General features: G+C 56.5%; 1 protein-coding gene across 1 annotated transcript; it reads left to right on the top strand.

Moving 5' to 3' along the window:
• The first annotated feature begins 851 nt into the window (after positions 1-851).
• Positions 852-20,679, top strand: BICRA (BRD4 interacting chromatin remodeling complex associated protein). Its single transcript, XM_055700096.1, has 6 exons — positions 852-1,111; positions 6,942-7,114; positions 17,087-17,132; positions 17,890-17,932; positions 18,318-18,383; positions 19,799-20,679. Exons 1-6 carry the CDS (start codon positions 852-854, stop codon positions 19,886-19,888), a joined length of 678 nt encoding a protein of 225 aa, XP_055556071.1. The 3' UTR covers positions 19,889-20,679.
• The last annotated feature ends 6 nt before the right edge of the window (positions 20,680-20,685 follow it).

Genomic DNA, 20,685 nt, shown 5'->3' with positions numbered 1-20,685 from the left:
CGGGCGCGGCTGGCCCGGAATGGGGGCTGTCCCTGTGCCTCTGTTCCCCTGGGGTTCGCTGGCCACTCTGCTAGCCAGGCTGGGCCCTGCTGCTAGCCACGAGCAGGCTGTTCTGCTAGCCCTGGGGCTGGCCAGGGGCCTGCTGCTAGCTGCGTTGCTAGCCAGGCCAGGCCGTGCTGCTAGCCTCGCTGCTAGCCCAGGCTAGTCTGTGCTGCTAGCCCCATTGCTAGCCAGCCCAGGGCCCTGCTACTCGCCAAGGCCGGGCCACGCTGCTTGCCCCGCTGCTAGCCAGGCCAGGCTGCACTGCTAGCCAGGCCAGGGCCCTACTGCTAGCCCAGTTGCTAGCCAGGCCAGGGCCGCACTGCTAGCCCAGTTGCTAGCCAGGCCAGGCCGCACTGCTAGCCAGGCTGCACTGCTAGCCAAGGCCAGGCCCCACTGCTAGCCCAATTGCTAGCCAAGGCTGTGCCACTGCTAGCCAAGGCCGGGCCGCACTGCTAGCCAAGGCCAGGCCGCACTGCTAGCCCAGCTGCTAGCCAAGGCCAGGCCGCACTGCTAGCCCAGCTGCTAGCCAAGGCCGGGCCACACTGCTAGCCAAGGCCGGGCCACACTGCTAGCCCAGCTGCTAGCCAAGGCCGGGCCGCACTGCTAGCCAAGGCCGGGCCGCACTGCTAGCCCAGCTGCTAACCAAGGCCGGGCCGCACTGCTAGCCAAGGCCGGGCCGCACTGCTAGCCCAGCTGCTAGCCCAGCTGCTAGCCAAGGCCGGGCCGCACTGCTAGCCAAGGCTGTGCCCCGCTGCTCGCCAGGGCCGGGCCGGCGGCGGCGGGGCGTGGCGGGGGCGTGGCGTATGCAAATGCGGGGGGCCGTGGGGGTGTGGGCTGGCGCGGGGGGGGGAGGGGGGGCCGCGCCGTGCGTTTATTTTCGCCCGCAGCCGCGGGGGTGCCCCGGGCGCTGCCGCCCCCCGCGCTGGGCGGCGGCGCGGCGGCGGCGGCGCGGCGGGCGATCAGGCAGCGCGCTGAACCCCTATGTGTCGGTGCCTGGCGGGGTCCTGCCTCCGGAGCCCGTGCGGGGATGTCTGGGAGACCCCGCGCCGACTGCTGCTCAAACATCACGGTGAGTTTCTTACAATGCAGCAATTTCGCTTTAAATCGCTTAACTCCGCTACCTGCGGCGGCGGCCGGGGGGGCGCCTGCCCCCTCCCCGGCCACCGGCCCGGCCGCCTCTTCCCCCTTCCCTTCCCCGCGCCCCGGCCCCGCCGCCCCCGGACAGCCTCCCGGTGCGGCGGCTGCGGGTCACGTCTCCGGAATACAATGTACCTCCCGAAAAGGAGACGTCGCCCTCCGCACCCCCCGCACCCCCCCTACACCTCCGCACCCCACCGCCCGAAAAGAGGGGGGTGGGGGGCGCGCCGGCGCCCCCTCCCCCCCCCCCCCCCCTCCCGCTGCCTCCGGGAAGCGCCCTGCTCGTCCCCACCTCCTCCCGGGCGAGGAGGAGGAGGCGGCCGGGGGGGGGGGGGGGGCGGCTCGGGGAGAGGCCGCCGGTTCGCGCTGCCGTGACTCGGTGTTGCTGTCTCGGTTGCCGGCCTGGGTGTCCCTGTGCCCCCCCCCTTCCTTGCGCCGCGCCCCGCCGCCCCGCTCCACTCCTCCTCCTCTTCCTCCCGAGGAAGAGGCAGGGATGCCCTGGGATGGCTCCGGGAGCGCAGGCACGGAGGGTTTGCCATGTCGGGGTGTGAACCCCTCCGTCGGCGCCCGCAGCCGGCGCCACGGCCTCCCGGGAAGCCGCAAACCCGGAGCCCGTCCCCGTGGCACCGGTTGAGCCCGGGGAAAGCGGCGGGGGGGGACACACCGTCCGCTGGCAAAAGCACCTGCCTGGCTTGGGGGCTCGAGTGGGTGCCTTACGGCTCCCGAGTTCTCCCTCGCTGCCTGAAAAATACGTTGAATAAACTACAGTTCGTTGCTCTTCAAATTCTCTTCTAGTTTTCATTTGTCGGCCGCTCGCGGCTTCATTCCGAGTTGGATTTACCGTTTCCGTAGGGTTTTGGCTTTGCCTTTTTTGCGTGCGTGGTCCCAGGCTCGCAGGTTTGGTCTCTGTGGGCTCCATAGTTTTCTGGAGGTTCAAATCCAGCGTTTGCGGACTGAGTTTTTCCCTCTGTTTCGTTTCGGGTGACGCCGTCTGTCCCCCTTGCCCACGGGTCTGGTGCCGTGGCGGTACCCAGGTACCGTAACTTCGGCGTACGTCTGACCCAAAGGGAAACTGAGGCACGGGGGGGGGGCTTTGGGGTTCCTCTTCCCCCCACACAAGTTCAGGTGCAGGGGGACTCTGTCCTGAGCGTGGACTCGGCCTGTGGGCGCAGCCCTGCTCGCGGACGGTGTTTCTGTGGCCGCGCCGGTGGGTGCCGTGCCGGTGGGTGCCGTGCCGGTGGGTGCCCCGCCACGCCTGCCATGCTCAGGGCGAGGGTTTGATGCATGGCGTCGGTCTGGGGCTGGTTCCTCGTCCCCTGGTGCCTGTGTTGACGCTTTCTCTTTACGTTTGAACGCTGAAATACTTCACTTTTTTGCTGCCAGTTCTTTGACACGTGAACCAATTGCGCTGATCTTGGATTTCTGAATTATTTTTATCGTATTGCTACGTTATATTATCACAGCGTTATGTTACCGTGTTATTATGCTACTGTTTTGTTATTTATCTCATTGTATTATTTTACTATGTTATTTACTTGGTTTGTTATACGATTAATTTGTTTTCTGTCTCTGTTTTGGCACTTTCTGTGCCTGTTTTGGTTTATTACGTGATCGTTGTTACTATTATGCTTTCTAGAGTGAGAGGACAATGGCATAGGGACACCTTTACCCTGTCAGTTGTCCAGCAACCTTCCTTGTGTAACTTCAAAGTAAGAGGCAGGCGAACGGTGGCTCCCGGCCCGCGCGGGCAGCAGCGTGGCGGTTAGTTTTGCGAGTCGCATCCTTGGCTCTCGCGGCCGCCCTGCTCCCGTGCCCGCGAGGTGCCACCTCTCCATCCTGGGTTTCTTCCCTCTTGTCCTAAAAGCAGCAGCTGGGGGCGAGGAGGGAAGGCAGCGTTCTGGCCCCGGCAGTGGGAGAGGCCTTGGTCCCTCTTGGCACCGCCGGGGCTTCCGCTCGGGCCCGTCTGGCGTTTCCACCAGCGCTCCTCGGCCGCAGCCGAGCTCCTGCCTTGCCCCAAAAACTATTTTGCTCTCCGGTGCCGACCCACCGCCTCGTGCCAGCAGGGAGCTGGACGTGCACCGCCACTTGTTTCTGTGGTGGACGTATTTCTCGTAGCTCGGAACGCTGGGACAAGGTGCTAAGGGGTGCTGGCCTCGTGGTTTTATTTGGATCCGAATTGGCGTAGCGTCCCCCGGCTTAAAGCCGAGCGGGTTCTTTTATTTCAGTGTGTAAAATGTTGTGATGCGAAATTGGAAGTGACGCGCTTGTCCGGTCTCTCCCCGTCCCCTGCATGCACGTACGTGGCCTGGCTGGAGCCCCCTGAGTAAGAGAATGGAGGCTGCAAGTCAAGTCCATGTAGTATGTCCTGAGTAAGAGTGTGGAGGCTGGAAGTGAAGCGCCGTGTAGTATGTCCTGAGTAGGAGCGTGGAGGCTGGAAGTGAAGCGCCGTGTAGTATGTCCTGAGTAAGAGTGTGGAGGCTGGAAGTGAAGCGCCGTGTAGTATGTCGTGAGTAAGAGTGTGGAGGCTGGAAGTGAAGCGCCGTGTAGTATGTCGTGAGTAAGAGTGTGGAGGCTGGAAGTGAAGCGCCGTGTAGTATGTCCTGAGTAAGAGTGTGGAGGCTGGAAGTGAAGCGCCGTGTAGTATGTCCTGAGTAAGAGTGTGGAGGCTGGAAGTGAAGCGCCATGTAGTATGTCCTGAGTAGGAGCGTGGAGGCTGGAAGTGAAGCGCCGTGTAGTATGTCGTGAGTAAGAGTGTGGAGGCTGGAAGTGAAGCGCCGTGTAGTATGTCCTGAGTAGGAGCGTGGAGGCTGGAAGTGAAGCGCCGTGTAGTATGTCGTGAGTAAGAGTGTGGAGGCTGGAAGTGAAGCGCCGTGTAGTATGTCCTGAGTAAGAGTGTGGAGGCTGGAAGTGAAGCGCCGTGTAGTATGTCCTGAGTAAGAGCGTGGAGGCTGGAAGTGAAGCGCCGTGTAGTATGTCCTGAGTAGGAGCGTGGAGGCTGGAAGTGAAGCGCCGTGTAGTATGTCCTGAGTAGGAGCGTGGAGGCTGGAAGTGAAGCGCCGTGTAGTATGTCCTGAGTAGGAGCGTGGAGGCTGGAAGTGAAGCGCCGTGTAGTATGTCCTGAGTAGGAGCGTGGAGGCTGGAAGTGAAGCGCCGTGTAGTATGTCCTGAGTAAGAGCGTGGAGGCTGGAAGTGAAGCGCCGTGTAGTATGTCCTGAGTAAGAGCGTGGAGGCTGGAAGTGAAGCGCCGTGTAGTATGTCCTGAGTAAGAGCGTGGAGGCTGGAAGTGAAGCGCCGTGTAGTATGTCCTGAGTAGGAGCGTGGAGGCTGGAAGTCCCATGTAGTATATCCTGAATAGGAGTACGGAGACTGGAAGTCAAGCCCCATGTAGTATCCGCTGAGTAAGAGCATAGAGGCTGGAAGATCCCCTGAGTCAGAGCATGGAGGCTGGAAGTGAAGCCCCGTGTAGTATCCCCTGAGTAGGAGTACGGAGGCTGGAAGCCGTCGGGAGCCCCTAAATAATGCCGCATCCTGCAGGGATTTAATCCTTAAATATCTCATCGAGTCTTTTTTTTTTTTTTTTTTTTTTTTTTTTGAGGGGAGGGGTGGGAGGAGGCTCTTTGTGTCAATCGCAGGGGGGACACGGGGAGTGTGGCGGAGTTTTGCGTGCAGCTTTTGGGGGCTTCATGCCGGGGGTGTTTCCCGTTGCGCGGCTGAGGCTGGGCTTCCCGAGCATTTTCCTCTTTTATTTCCCCAAGGAAAAAAAGAAACCAAAGCGGAGGGGAACGGTTTGCGACTCGGTGTTTCTTTCCACTTGAATTTTCGCGACGTGAGAGACTTTCGTGCTAAATTTAAGTCGCTATAGGAAAGAGGAACGTTGAAAATGCATCCTCAAAACCGTCACGTTAGCAGCGTAGGGTTTTTCTCAGTAGTAGCTACGTTTTATCCTGTAGTAGAGTGGAATTTTTGGTGTAAAAAAACGGGCAGATTGCCACCACCGCTCTGTTACCGCACTCTTTGCTTCTCGCAGGTATTTCGGTGCGGAGCTCGATGTGTCCGCATGAACCAGGTGTCTTGAGCATCCCCCATCCCTCGAGCTCCCGCCATCCCTCGAGCTCCCGCCATCCCTCGAGCTCCCGCCATCCCTCGAGCTCCCGCCATCCCTCGAGCTCCCGCCATCCCTCGAGCTCCCGCCATCCCTCGAGCTCCCGCCATCCCTCGAGCATCCCCCATCCCTCGAGCATCCCCCATCCCTCGAGCATCCCCCATCCCTCGAGCATCCCCCATCCCTCGAGCTCCCGCCATCCCTCGAGCTCCCGCCATCCCTCGAGCTCCCGCCATCCCTCGAGCATCCCCCATCCCTCGAGCATCCCCCATCCCTCGAGCATCCCCCATCCCTCGAGCATCCCCCATCCCTCGAGCATCCCCCATCCCTCGAGCTCCCGCCATCCCTCGAGCTCCCGCCATCCCTCGAGCATCCCCCATCCCTCGAGCATCCCCCATCCCTCGAGCATCCCCCATCCCTCGAGCATCCCCCATCCCTCGAGCTCCCGCCATCCCTCGAGCTCCCGCCATCCCTCGAGCATCCCCCATCCCTCGAGCATCCCCCATCCCTCGAGCATCCCCCATCCCTCGAGCTCCCGCCATCCCTCGAGCATCCCCCATCCCTCGAGCATCCCCCATCCCTCGAGCATCCCCCATCCCTCGAGCTCCCGCCATCCCTCGAGCTCCCGCCATCCCTCGAGCTCCCGCCATCCCTCGAGCTCCCGCCATCCCTCGAGCTCCCGCCATCCCTCGAGCTCCCGCCATCCCTCGAGCTCCCGCCATCCCTCGAGCTCCCGCCATCCCTCCGCCACGGCCTGTTGGCGAAGCCAAAGCTTTTGTTCCTTCACCCCTTCCCTACCTGCTCCTGCAAGGGGGCTGCGGTGTGCGGAGCTGTCAGACCCGCTCCCCTCGCTCATCCCGCTGCGAGTAGACCCCCCCGTTGCGCCTCCGTCACGTTTCCCCGTTCCCCGCCGGCGGTGCCTTCCCTACTCAGAGAGTTCGTTTTTTCCCGTAATCGGGGAATTAACGTTTCTGTTCCGGTGCAGAGCCTGAGGAGCGTCCTCGTCTGCCGGCTGCGGGTGACACCGCACCTTTCCCTCCTCACTACTAAGAGCAGCAGCTCCTGGTGTAAATCCTCCGCTCCCCCGTGTCCGTTATAGAAGCGGTTTGGCCCCAAAACCCCCATTTTTGGCAGCGGCGGCTCCGTCGGCACCTGCATGGGAACGTTCGTTTTTCGCCTCTCCTTGGGCCGTATTTGTCACCCATCAGGCGGGTGTCACTTATTTTCCATAGCAAACGTCTCCGTTGTGCCTTGGGTTTGATGCGGAGTGGGAATGTGGCTGGGGGGGTGTATTATGGGATGGATTGGGCTTGAGGAGCGCTGTTTGAGAGCTGAAATACCCCAAACCCCTTGGAAAAGGCCATCACGGGTGCACCAGCTCGGAGCCTCGTCTTCCTCTGCCTTTTACCCGGCTGAGTTTGGCAAAGCTGGGAAAATTCGGCTCCGCGTTTCCGCAAGTTTATTCAGTGTAAACCCCGAGCTCTGCCGCGCCGCACAAAATCCCCATCCAAAACCCCGCCGCGGCGGCTTTGTCCCCCCGTGAACCCCCTCACGCTTCTCCTCCAACCCCCATTCCTCCTCCTGCCCCCAACCCTCTCTCCTCGCCTTCTCCGGCAGCAAATGTAACCCGATTTTTATCCTTTTCCTCGCCGTCCCGGAGAGAGCGGAGCATCCGCCGGGAAAACAAGGCTCTCCCATGGCTCGTGGAGGCCGGAGGCCGGGGCTGGCTGCAGGCAGAGGGCAAAAATACTTCGGTTTACATTCAGCGCGTGTTTGGAAGCGGTTTCTGCTGCCATAAGGAGTTGAAACATTCGTCGCCGTTTCGACAAAAAGGTCAGGGATCTGCGTGCGACGATGCGTTCACCTGCACCGAGTTGGGTGGTGTGGTTTGGTTTGGTTTTTTTGGCCGCATGTCGGACAATTTCTGGGCTATTTTCTGAAGAGAATTGTTGGGAGAGCTTAAAACTGTCAACATTTCTGTTTTCTTGGTGTTTCTTTTTTTTTTTTTTTTCATCAGCTGTCATTAAAAGCGGCGGCCACTGACGGCTTTCCAGCCTCTGGGGAGGTGCTGCAGGTTCAGGCCTGTTTCCCGACAGGACTCTGCGTATTGAGTGTGTTTCTCCTGGGTTTTGGGTGTTGATTATTTTTTTTTTTTTTTTTTTTTCTCTCTTGAAATTTTCTCCCCCCTTAAAAATAAATCCCACCGTTGCGTTCGCCAGTCCCGGTGCTGCGCCTCCGCCGTCGGAGGCTCGGGGCTCATAAATCTGCGTGGTGGAGGAGGCCTTCCCCGCGGGATTCACCTCTTCTGCGGAGCGAGGGCACGCGTCCGCCAGCACCGCACACCTTTCCCAAGCGGAAAAAAATCCCGCCGGGATAAGGCCCAACGACAAACCCACGAGCGATAGCTCTAAATTTGAACCAAAAAAGCGCCACGGCGGCTCGTGGAGGTAAACAGGGAGCGTTTGCCAAGCTCCTTCCCCGCATCTTCCTCTTCCTCCCCCCCCCCCCCCCCCTTCCAGCCCCAGCGAGTTTCTCCCTCCTTCCCCGCCAAGCCAGCGCTTTGCTCCCATTGTATTCCTCCTCCTCCTCCCGCTGCGGTCGAGGGAATGCGAGTCTGGAAATGATTTCGAGCAAAAAAAGCTCCCAAGTAAATCCTGCGCTGCGCAGGGGGAGGGGAGGGCGGGCGGCCCGGGACGGTGCAAGTCCTCGCCGCCGGGAAAACGATTCCCTGACCCAGAAATGGGACATTTCCCGGCAGCGCCTCGGGACGGGGCAGCGCTGGGAGCGTCCTCGCCGCGGCGTGGCCTCGTCCCTGCCGCTGCTGCGAAGGCAAAGCTTGTCCGGCGCGGCAGAACGGGCGGGTGGGGGAAGGAGTTACGGTGATGCCGGGCAGGAGGACTCGCTTTGGTGGATTTAATCGGTTTTTTTACCATCATAGTTAACTAGAAACCGTATGCCGGTGAGTTTTACTTCGTTTTTAGCAGCGTTCCCGTAGGAAGAAGCATCCGGTGCTGCTCTTGGGCAGCCCTCACCTGCAGCTCCCGCCTGCCTGTGGCTCGAGGGAGCCACATCCTGGGATTTTCCTCTTTCCACCGGGGAAGTGGGGAGTCTCACGCTCCTGGATTTTCCACCTGTCCCAATGGAAGCGGCGAACAAACGCCGCCGGCTTGCTTCGGCAGTCAAGAGTAATTTCCCGGGGAAGGAGGATGTAAGTGCAGCATCGCTCATTTACGAGTCTTCTTCCTTTTCACCGCTCGAAAGCACCTACTAAAAGAGTTAGAAAATAATTTTCCCTCCACACGTGGTCTTCAAAAATAAAGAAATCCCTGGAGGAGAGCACGCAGACTTTGGTTGCTGCAGTACCCACCTGAAGGGCTGGAAATGAAACGGGAGCTCCTGGAGCCCCAGGCGGCTGAAAGAAGCGCCGAGCGCGGCATTCAGCTGGATATCGGAGAGCCTGGTAGTAACGGAGACATCCCCGGGAGCATCCCGGAGGGAATCCCGCAGCGCAGCAAGTGACAATCTTAGGAGAATACTTGGGGGGAGAAAAAAAAAAAAAAAAGTCACCTCGGTGACCTCAGATTTGACTTGTTTCCTCGAGATTCGTGGGATTGGAACTCCTGGGGCCTGTTCCAAACCGGGATCATCGCCCCTTGTGTCGTACAAGATGGGTTTGTTGTTCCCTCTGTTTCCAGCTCTGGATCCGGCGGATGTTGGAACCCTCCATTCCTGGTGGCTGGAATTTTACGAGTGCTGTGATCTCCGAAACGGGTGTAACGCTCCGGGCGTACTTCGTGGCGCGGAGGAATTGTTCTCCGACGCTCCCTGTTTTGTTGGGATTTGTCCCGGGGAGCCATCACCTTTTGGAATTTTCACGTTAATTTCTGGGTTATAGGGAATTTATAATACAGATAGCCAAATCTGGCCGCACCGCCAGAGCCCGGCGAGTTTTATTGCAGGGAATTCCTACCTTAACCCCTGAATGGAAAAAAGGAGCACCTTGTCCATCCCTGTCTTTCCAATTTATATTTATATTGCGCCCTAAGGCTTCAAACAAGACCCGTTGCCCTTAAAATCTCCGCGTTTCTGCTTTTTTTGGGGTGGTGGTTTTATTTTGGGTTTTTTTTCTATTTTTTTTATTGGATTAGGTCGTCGGGATCGGTGGTGTAACGGCCCTTCTCTATTTTTTTCCTTTACAGTATGACTGCATAAAGCAAATATGTTCTGTATCTCCTCTCCTACCCATAGTTGGCACAGAGTTGCTAAAAGCAAGAGGTTAGTAAAACACGAGCGCTCTCCTCCCGTCCTGGGCCGTGTGTGTGTGGGGGGGGTGTCCCGGTGAGGCTAACGAGGGTTATTCCTAACGAGCAGTAATGGGGTGGGATGGAAAATCCCAGGGAGGAGCGAAGCCTTGTCGTTAATTCTTATTTTTACGAAGGAATAGCGGGGCTACAAACCGCCCTGCTCCCAGGGGTGGAATTTGTTGACGTCGTTGGGTCAAAACGGTGGTTTAATTACTCCTGGAGTGGCTGCGGAGCCCTAATTAGGGTGATGGTGCCAGGGTGGAAGCTGGACCTCGCGCCCCGTTTCCCTTATTACTTCAGGCGTCGTCTCCAAAAACTTCCAGACAGAGTTTTCACGCCCAGAGGGGACTTTTTGCGCGTAACCTTCTCCTCTAGCGCGGCGACGGTTGCTTTCTAATTACGGCCAGAGGAGGATTTATGGAATTGGCCGGATCGAGTCGCCAGCCGGTGAAAAGAAAAGGCGTTGAGAAATCCATTGGGAGAGCGGCGAAATGTGGGAAACGCTAATTCCAAGCTTAAAAATAGGCGTTTGTCGTCGGTATGTTCAGAATCCGGGCTGTTGCCTTTTTTAAGTTTCTGCTAGGGGAAAAAAAAAAAAAAAAAAAAGAAAAAAAGAAAAAAAAACCCAAACAAAAAACAACCCCCCCAAAAAAACGTGCGAGTGTTTATACTTCAAATATTTATTAGGACCGTGGAAATAAAAGATAACCGGTTTAGTTTCCGAGTTGGGGGGGTTGTTTGCTTAGAAACGTGAGCCCCCGGGTGGATTTCTGGAGGAATCCTTTCCTCAAATCCTGTCCTGGGGAAAGCCACCGCATTCCTGCAGGTCCGCTGCATTGAAATGGAGATTTCCTCGATTCCCGGCAGGATTCTTGCGGAGTCTGCAAATCCCTCAATGCAGAAATTAGAATTTCCAGCTTTTTTCCAGCTTCCCACCCCCACACCCCCCACCCCGAAGATGCTTTTGTCGGGGAAATCAGAATTTCCAGCTTTTTCCCCCCCTGGAAGATGCTTTTGTCAGGGAAATCAGAATTTCCAGCTTTTTTTTCCCCCTGGAAGATGCTTTTGTTGGGGAAATTAGAACTTCCAGCTTTTTTTTTTCCCTGGAAGATGCTTTTGTCGGGGAAATTAGAACTTCCAGCTTTTTTTTTCCCCCTGGAAGATGCTTTTGTCGGGGAAATCAGAATTTCCAGGTTTTTTTCCCCGCTGGAAGATGCTTTTGTTGGGGAAATTAGAACTTCCAGCTTTTCCCCCCCCCCCCCGAGATGCTTTTCTTGTCGGGAGGTTTGCCCTTCTCACCCACCCGACGCACCTTGTGGGTTTATTTTATTATTTTATTAATTATTTTTTTTCAGAATGGATAAATCTGCTGGGATGCTGGGGGGGGTGGGGTGGGGGGTGGGGCAGAGGATGACACCGGAGAAATAGGGACCTTCTTTGTACGCGTGCTTGCGATTCCTGTTGTTGCTCGTAGGATTTGCAAACACACCTTGAGCGGTCCAAAAACCGGGATATTTTAAAATCCCTTTCTGGAGTATAAACCGCCAGTCCTCAAGCCTGGAGAAGGTCCACGAGGTTAATTAATTAACGGTGAGGTAACGAGGAACAGGGGTTTCCCCGCTGACGGTAACGGAAACCTCGTACGCAGCGGCTGGTGTGACCCATTGCGATTGGGTTGCCGCGATTTACCTCCAGCTCCGGAATTTCTTGGGATAAAAATATCTGCGGTTTCAGTGGAGTTGCCAGGTGGATCGTCGCTGGGTGGAAGAATCGTTAAAATCCACGGTGGTTTATCGTCGATATCCCGGTGATCACAGGGATAATTGGGCCCTCGGAGTGGGAGACAAACGAAGCGATGCGGAGCTACTGGCTCAGGGAAGGAGAAACTCCGGCGGGCGCTTTTCCTTTTATCCCGTGATTTTCCCGGAGGCTTTCTTCCTGTTCCCTGGGGAAGCTGGTGATAAATTTAACTCTTGACGGCGTGAAAGAGAGAGTGGAGGAAATATTTGGTGCTTCCCTCACGGAAATGTGCTCGCCAGCGGGTTCCCATCTCCTCCGCTCGCTTTTCCCAGAGGATTTTTTTTTTTTCCATTTGATTTTTCTCGCTCAAAAATACCCACCCACCCCCCTCGCTTTTTAGAGCGTCGCCGATGCTCTCAGCAGACCCTGGTGGCTTCTTGCATCTTTCCACCCGTGACCTTGAGAAGAGGCAGCCTGAGAAAATCGAAGGCGTCAAAGTCAGCGTTAATAAAACCGAAAAGAAAATGCCAAATTGGGGGGGGGGTGGGGTGTGAGGACATAAACTTTCCGCACGAGGTGTAATTGAGTCTTCCTCGGCAGAGAGAGGAAAAGGGACCGTGTCTGGAAGAGGAAAATATTTGCTCGAGACGAGGAAAACTTCCTCGGGCCGCCCGGTTCCCTCTCCCGAGCCCTTTTCGAGGCTTCTGAGCCGCGCTACGTGTATTTTAAAATCACATTTTGGTTTTCTCCGAAGAGTAGGGACGGAGGAAAATCCAACCAGCGAGGTGACTGGTCTGTTCAGTCACAAAAACTGGGGCACGCTGCGTGTCGAAGGCCGGTGTCGGGGACAGAGGGAGGGGTCTGTTTGCGGCAGGGGGTATCTGGGGGGGGCTTTTCCAGCCAGAATCCCACCGGGGCGTAGTAATCCCGTAGTAGAAGCGAGGGAGAACGATGGGCTGTAAAGAAACGCGTTACTCTCATCGCCATCTGGGTATCCTGGCTCGCCGTACCGGGCCACCTCCTCTTCCCGTCATCCCGGGGATGCGCCGCGGCGGCGCCACGGGTGCCGGTAACGCGGAGTATCGATGGATGAGACGCGGCGAAGCTGGATTCTCCAGGCGTGGAAGCGTTGGGGCGCCCGGCCCCCGGACGACACCTCACCGTTGCAGAGCAGATCCGGCGTCTCCGCTCCAGCCGCATCCACGGATCCGGCCCCTCCGGACGACGTTCCGCCGTCTCGGTCTTTTTGTTGGGTTTTTCGGAAGCTCCTGGCGAGGCCATGAAGGAGGAAGAAGGGAAGAACCTTCCCGCTGGATAACCCACGGATTTTGGGGCTTTGTGCCCGCTGCTAAGAACCGCTGCTCCTCCTGGGCAGGATGAGGCCTTTCTCCCCCCTCACGCTACGATCCAAAGCGCTCACCATCTCGTTTTTCCCCGTGTCTTGCGCAGGTAATTAGCGGCTCGGTGCCGCGGTTCCGCTCTCCGTCCCCTTCTCTTCGCTCCGTCCAGGCTCTCCTCAGCTTCCCGGGCGTTCCTGGTGTAACACCAAATAGATTCTAATCATTATCTCTAATTACAAAGGGAAGCGAAATCACGGGGGGATAATAATTGTAGTGTCTTAAATACGATAAAACAAAGAATAATTAACAATTACGGAGCGGGCTGCGGATAGGACTCCGACGGCAGAAGGGGCTCCTTTTCCCCACGGGACCTTGCTGGAATAATCTGGGAATTAGGGATGTGGCTTCCCCCTGCTGTGGGAGAAGGAAAACCGCCTGGAATCTCTTCCATTTATTTATTTTTTAATTTTTCTGCCTGTTTTTTTTTCAAGAGCTGAAGCGGGTCATAAAGCTCAGCGTTTCCCTGATGCCGGCAAAAGGCTTTTCCCTGCATCGTTCCCGGCTCCGCGAGCACGCGGCGTGCGGGCGAGACCTAAAAATAATCCACTATCGAGTCTTACCGTGTCATAAAATCGAGTCGGACCTACTCGCCGCGGCCCAAACGCTTCGACGCGGCTCTTGCCAAAAGATGGTCCCGGAACAAAACGGGGAGTTACTGGTCGAGGCAACCAGGATAAAACGAGCGTGGGACGGTGACGCTGAAAGCAGGTTGGGGTTTTATTTCCCCATCATCTTCCTGTTCCTGTAAACGGGAAGAAATTCCGCTTCCCCGACGGCTTTAGCGCGGGCGCCAAGCATTTTCCCAGCTCATTTTTTTAAAAAAAAATTAAAATCGTTGACAAAGCACGGTCCTAAGCGCAGCCCTGCGTGCGCGACCTGCCGTTGTCAGGGGGTGACGCCAGAAGCGTCGGATTGTGGCGTCAGGATGGGATCAAACTCTGGAAATAACTTTTTAGGGGGGGGCGTGCGGGAAGCCCCCGCTCGGGGTGCCGGCCCCCCGGATTTGAGCGCCAAGCGCGTCTCATCTGTTGAAAAAACGTTTTAACATCGTTAAAACGGCGCCGTAGAGGTTTGATTCGTACGGAGCCACGTGATGGTTTGTCTCGAGGGTCTTTCTTCCCCCTCCCCACCAGATCCCAACGCGATTCCCGGGCGATTCGGAGGAGGAAAGGGCCCAAAGTACGGGAGCGCGAAAAGCCGGGCAAGGTCGGCGGTGGGACCGGGAAGGTGCGACGCCAATCCCTTAACGAATGATTCCTCTTATTTTTCATTTGCTTTGAGCACGTTTTTCTCCGCTGACATCCCAACTCCCCTGCCCCGCCGCTCGGGACATCACGCTTGCTCCTCTCCGGGCGCGACGCTTGGTTAAATCCCGGTGATTTTATCGCGCGGATTTAAGGAATGACCGTAGATTTCTCTCCGGGGGGAGAATTCAGGCCGCTGGGGGTTCCGCCTGCTTCTCAACACCGCTTGCATTTAACAATTTTTAACAGATTCAGGCTCCCCCCCCCGCCCCTCCCTCCCGTCCGTTAATTAGCGATAACGGACCCGACCCACCTGGAAAAAAAAAAAAGAAATCAGACCAGGAATATTGCCTCTGCCCAACAGCGATTCCCGCGCGGAGCTCGGGGGTCGGGAGCCGCTCTCCTCGCCGGGGCGCGGCCGCCGTACCGCATCGTTTGACAAAACGCTTTTAATTTCCTCCTCCCGAGCCGGCTGTAATCAATACCGAGTGACAAGGCAGAAATCCAGGTAGCAAACCAGCTCGTTAATTCATAAATCCATCCCCCTCCCCCCCCCCCCCCCCCCCCCCCCCCTCCAGGGCTCCGTTACGGGAGCAGGGGCAGAAAGCCGGAGCGGAAAAAAACTTTATAAATATAAATAGATAAATTTGAAGGGGGGGTTGGCGCAGCGCTCCGCTCCCGGGGGGCTGCGCCGTTGCGCGCGGGGGAGGTTTGCTCCGTCCCACCGTTCGGTAGTTGCTTCGTTTTTCCTAAATTGCTCGGCGGAACGTCAGAAACGGCGGAAAAATTAAAATACGGCGTCTTGGCGGCGGCGGAGCGGCGGTGCCGGCTCTTGGGGCGACGGGGCTCTCCGGACTAATTAATCAAGCGGGCTGGGAGCTTTGGCTGTCATATTTGGGTTATTCATTTAGCAGGCCTGGAAATAATTACGGGCGCTCGTTAAAAAGGCAGGTTGTTCAGTACCACGGGCTGCACGTGACAGGTGTGTTCATCCCGCCGTGAGTTTCTCCGTTTTTTGCTTTTTTCAACCTGTTGAAGCGGCCGATTTATTGGGGTTTTTTTCTCGTTATCTGAATCTTTATTAATTGTGTCTCGTTAAGGAGTTTCATCCTGCGCCTCCAAACCCCGAGGTTTGGAGCTGGTGTGAGAAAAAGAGGGGAAACACTGGGGAAGGAAAAAAAAAAAACCACCACAAAACTCAAACTCCCACTATTTTTCCCTAAAACTGGTTGTAAAAAGGGTTTCCACCTGCCGATCCACCAGATCACCCGGTGCCGGATCTCGGGTTATCGGTGGAAAATCCTGGATTTCACCTCCTGAAGCAAAACGCCTCTGAAAATGTTTTGCCCCCCCCAGGGAAGACCGAGGGGTAAATCCACATAAACGTGGGATTTTGGGGATCCGAGTTATTGCCCCGCCACGGTGCTGGGATCTGCTCCGCCGAGGATCCCGGTGCTGAGGATCCCAGGAGGTCCGTCAGCTGGGCTGGATGCCCCGTGTCGAGGTGAAAATAAGTCAAAAAGCTGCCGGTTTGGGGGTTTGGGGTGAAACCAAAGCCCCGGGTTGGGAAAACCGGGACGAGCGCCGGAGGGACGGGAGCGGCGTCGGGATGAGCCGATCCCTCGGCGCTGGGGCTGGGGATCCACCCAGCGGCGTCCCGGCTCGCTGGCGTTTTGCTGGGATTTTTAGGGATCCACACGCTGCCGGGCTGGGTATGCTCGTTAGTGGGTTCCCCCCAATTTTTTTTTTTTTTTTTTTTTTTTTTTTTTTTAATAGTAAAATTTTGAATAAATCCATTTCAACGGCCAATGTGGGCTTTTTGGCTTCCCGGTTGTCCCGCACCACGTTGGAGGGGCGACGGGATTCCCCTCCGGACCCCCCCTTTGGGGTTTGGGGGGGTGAGGTTTAGGGGGTTTTGGGGGGTTTTGGGGTTTTTAAGGTTTAGGTTGTTTAGCGTTTAGTGGTTTGGGGGGTTTTAGGGCTAAGGGGGTTTAGGGTTTTTAGGGTTTAGGGGTTTTATGGGTTTTAGGGTTAATGGGGTTTAGGGGTTTAGGTTTTTAAAGTTAAGGTTTTTTAGGGGTTTTAGGCTTAAAGGTTTTTTAAGTTCAGGTTTTTTAGGATTTTTAGGGTTTCGGGTGTTTTGGGTTTAGGGGGTTTAGGTTTAAGGATGTTTAGGGTTTAGATTTTTTAGGGTTTTTAGGCTTAAGGGTGTTGGTTTAGGGTTTAGGGGGTTTAGGGTTTTAAAGTTAAGGCTTTTTTAGGGTTTTTAGGATTTAAGGGGTTTAGGTTTAAGGGTGTTCAGGGGGTTTAGGGGTTTTAGGTTTTAGGGTGTTAAGAGGTTTTAGGGTTTAGGGGTTTAGGGTCAAGAGGGTTTAGGGGTTTTAGGTTTTTAAAGTTAAGGGTTTTTAGGATTAAAGGTTTTTTAAGGTAAGGTTTTTTAGGATTTGGGGGGGTTTAGGGTTTAGGGGGTTTAGGTTTAAGGGGGTTTAGGGTTTTTAGGGGGTTTAGGGTTAAGGGTGTTTAGGGTTTAGGGGGTTTAGGGTTTTAGGTTTTTAAGGTTTAGGTCGTTGAGCGTTCAGTGTTTTTAGGGTTAAGGGTGTTTAGGGGTTTTAGGTTGTTTCGATTTTTAGGCTGTGTAAGGTTTTTATCGTTAAGATTGTTTAGGATTTAAGAGTTTTTAGGCTTAAAGGTTTTTAAAGTTAAGTTTTTTTAGGGATTTTAGGGTTTAGGTTGGTGAGGGTTTAGTATTTTTAAGGGGTTTAGGGTGTTAAGGGGTTTAGGGTTCAGCTTCCGTAGGGGTTTTTAGGGTTTTTAGGTTTAACGGGGTTGAGGGTTTTTAGTTTTAAGGGTTTAGTTTTAAGATTTTAGGGTTTAGGTAGTTTAGGTTTTCGGTCACTGGTCAATGTTGACCAGGAATCCGTTTCCAGAGGGTTCCAGAGAGTTCCACAGGGTTCTGTGGGGTTCCGCTGCATCCTATTGGCTGCAGCCTCAGCCAATCAGAGTTCACATCTCCCCTTCAGAACATTCCGGAACGTTACCGGGTAGCGGGGGGAAGCCGAGCACGACGCGGGGGCTCTCCTGGCGTTAACCCGCTCTCTCCCTCTCCGCTTTTTGCAGTTGACATGGATGATGAAGACGGCCGGTGCCTGCTAGATGTAATTTGGTAAGTCGCGCCGCGGCGCTCCGGCGCTCCCCTGCCCTCTTGGGGTGGGCACCGGGGGGGCTCAGCCCCCCACCGCCCCTTCCCCGCTGCCGGGTTGTGTCTCCCAACACCCAAAACTCCTCCAAGGTGTAAACCACGAAAACACACCGGCTGTACAAACCCTCCTGGTTGACGGCGGGGGGGGGGGGTTGGAGCTGGGGAGGGGGGCTCGGGGCTCCTCCGGGGCTGTGCCGGGGAGGCGGGGGGGAGGTTTAACGGAATTTCGCGTGAGGAAAGCGCGGATCCCACGCAGGAATCCCGTTTGGGATCTCTCGGTGTCCCAGGTGGGCGTTTTGTTGGGATTTTTAGGGATCGACGCGCTGCGCTCCCGTCCTTACCATCGGCAGCACCGGGCTGGGGACGCTCGCCAGCGGGTTCCCCCGATTATTATTATTATTTTTTACATTTTTGGATGAATCCCTTGCAACGGCCAACGCGGGCTAATTTCCCCCAGGGGTTTAGGGTGATTAGGAAGCCGTTGGTAATTGGGGCTTCACGCAATTAACCGGGGAAGGGGAGCGAGGGCAGCGTCGGTGGCGTGGGAGAGGCCAAGTGCCCGGCGAGCACCGCTCCACGTGGTCGAGCCGAGCCTCCGTGGCACGGGTGGGTGTCCATCGTCGTTAGCCCTCAATTAAGTGGCGGCGTTAATTAGAAACACGCCTTTCCAAAGGGGATCACGCGCTGCGTCCCTAAACGCTTTCGTCTCGTTGTTTTGCAGCGACCCTCAGGCCTTGAACGATTTTTTACATGGATCCGAAAAGGTGAGCGGCAACTCGATTCTCTTCACCACGACAACACCTGCACACCCATTTCCTTCAATTTATTTATTTTTTTTTTTTAAATAATGAGGTTTTTTTTTTTCTAAAGAAAGCCCACCCCCGAGTTCAGGATCCTTTTTTAGCTTCGAGGAGTTTGTAGGACCCCGGCCACGCGCTCCGGGCAGCTCTCGCATCGGGATTTTGGGGCGCTCGGAGCCGACACAGGCTGCGTGCCGGCAGGAGACGGGGACGGGGAGGGACTCGGCGCTTTCCATCAGCGCTCTGCATTTTATTTTAATTTTTTTTAATTATTTTTTTTTTTTCCCCTCCATATTTTTTTTTTTCATTCTCTATCTAAAGAAAATAAATAAAATCTTTTTAATTACAGATTGACAGTGATGATCTCCTGGACAACACAGGAGATGCAGCCAGTGCCTTTTTTGAAGGTGCTGGGGTATGTATTTTTTTAATTTATCCTCGGGGAACGTCAGCTTAGAAACCTTTCCTTATATTTTTATTTTTCCCCCCCCCCCTTTTTTTTTTTTTTCTCTTTTTTCTTCTTTTTTTTTTTTTTTATTTCCTAGGCTTGTTTTTCATCCGCTTCCCAGGTCTAGGCAAAAAGGCAGGACGCAGGGATTATTCCCCAAGATTGGTAGAGAAACGGCCCCCACAGGTTCCCCCGTGGATCCTGGGGGGGGGGGGGGGGGGAGGGGAAGGAAAAGTCGGTTTCGCGTGCGGACCGCGGCGGCGCATCCGACCTGGGGCGAGCTTGGAGCTGGAAAACGGGATGGAGGAGCCGGGGGTGCTGCCGTGCGGCAGGGAGAACTCGGAAAAACTCGGAAAAATCACTTGGGAGGAGGAAAAATCCCCGTTCTCCCCAGCTCCCCCGGGCTGGAGCGCTCCCTCCCCTTGCAGGCCGGGTGAAATGCATGGAAGTAAATCCTAAAAATCCTTTTTTTTTTTTTTTTTTTCCTTTTTTTTTTCCCCCCAAAGAGCATGCGTTACTCTGCATGGATAACATTAAGCATGAAGGTCTCTTTGGGTTTGTTTTTTCCTTCCCCCCCTCCCCTCCCCCCCCAGCCCCTATTTCCAGTTCCATTGTAATAAGAACCTGGATGATTATTTTAATTTTTATTTTTTTCCCTTCCATTTATGTTTTGGGTGGGTTTTTTGGGTTTTTTTTGGTTTTACAAAGACCACGGGTCGAGCTGCCGACACTCTTAACCCGTAGGCTTCCCTAGGAGTTGAGGTTCGCTTCCACGTGGATTTTTTGGATCCTTTTTGAGTAGATTTCTTCTTAGCAGATCTCTCGGAGCCGGCGGGGGCCCCCAGGGTCTGGCTGCGTGGCGCTTATCGGTTCCTGCCGCGGTTCCCCCGTGGCGCGGCGCTCGCCGTACGGCAATATAGGGCTCTATAGGAGGGTCGCCTATAGCGTGCGCTGGGTTCACTCCCCCCACCCCCCCCCGGGCTGAGGTTTCCCGGCGGTTTCCCCCCCCCCTCCCCAGGTGATGCCCCTTCCCCTTTCCCATCCCGTCATTTTTTAAGGGGGGGGGGGGAGGGGGGGGAAGCGAGGGACACCCCCCCCACCCCACCCCGAGCTCTTCGTTTGGGCAACGGCTCGAAGCTCAGAGCTTCCAACCCATCCTGGGGTCGCCTGTGACCCCCCCCCCAACCCGGCAAGCGGGTGGTCTGCCGCCCCTGGGACGCGGCGGCGCGTTCCCCCGGGGTGCCAGCTGCGGGGGTGGCACGAGGGCACGGCGGGCACCGCTCCCCGCCGAGGGTGGCCGGCCAAAAGCGTCACCTCCAAGCCCCCCTCCCCCCTGCCCCAGCTCAACGTCTCCTTCTTTTCCTCTCCCCTCCGCCCGGCAGCTGCACGTCCAGGAGGCCTCCGGCAACCACCTGAGCGCCGAGCCCCAGCCAGCCCCCCACCAGCGTGGACCTGGACTTTTTAGAAGATGACATCCTGGGCTCGCCGGCGGGCGGCGGGGCCAACCTGCAGAACTCGGAGCAGCCCTGCGACATCCTCCAGCAGAGCCTGCAGGAGGCCAACATCACGGAGCAGACGCTGGAGGCGGAAGCCGAACTGGATCTGGGCTCTTTCCAGCTTCCCACCCCTCCAGCCGGTGGTGCAGGCGGCCTCGGACGGCACCCCGCAGATTTTCCCCCGGCGGGGCCGACCTGATCGGTGCTGCAGCCGCCCGCCGTCCTGACCCACCAAGCCCTGGTGCAGCAGTCGGTGGGGGGCGGACGTGGTGAACAAGGCCATCAGCGTCCAGCCCTTCCTCCAGCAGGTGGGACTGGGCAACGTCACCATCCAACCCATCTCCAACCTGCAGGGGTTGCCCAACGGCAGCCCCAGCGGCACGCTGGGCATCGGGCCCATCCAAGTGGTGGGGCAGCAGGTGATGGCCATCAACCAGCCCGGCGCAGCAGATCATCGCCAAGCAGGTTCAACCCTCCCAGGTGGCCACCATGCCCGTCGGCAGCTACATCACCCAAACGGCGCCCGAGCAGCAGCAGGTCACCCTCGCCTCCGCGGGGGGTCTCGCCGCAGAGCGCCGGGCTGGTCATCCAGAAGAACCTGCCGGCGGTGGCCACCAACCACGCTCAACGGCAACTCCATGTTCGGCGGCGTGGCCGGGACGCAAGGCTCCCAGCCGCTCACCGTCACCTCCAACTTGAGCAGCCCCCTGGTGCAGGCCCAGAACGTCATCATCCACAGGACGCCCACACCCCCATCCAGCCCAAACCGGCGG

Source organism: Falco cherrug, assembly GCF_023634085.1.
Source record: "Falco cherrug isolate bFalChe1 chromosome 22 unlocalized genomic scaffold, bFalChe1.pri SUPER_22_unloc_2, whole genome shotgun sequence".
Lineage (NCBI taxonomy): Eukaryota > Metazoa > Chordata > Aves > Falconiformes > Falconidae > Falco > Falco cherrug.
This window is presented reverse-complemented; position numbering and strand designations above follow the sequence as displayed.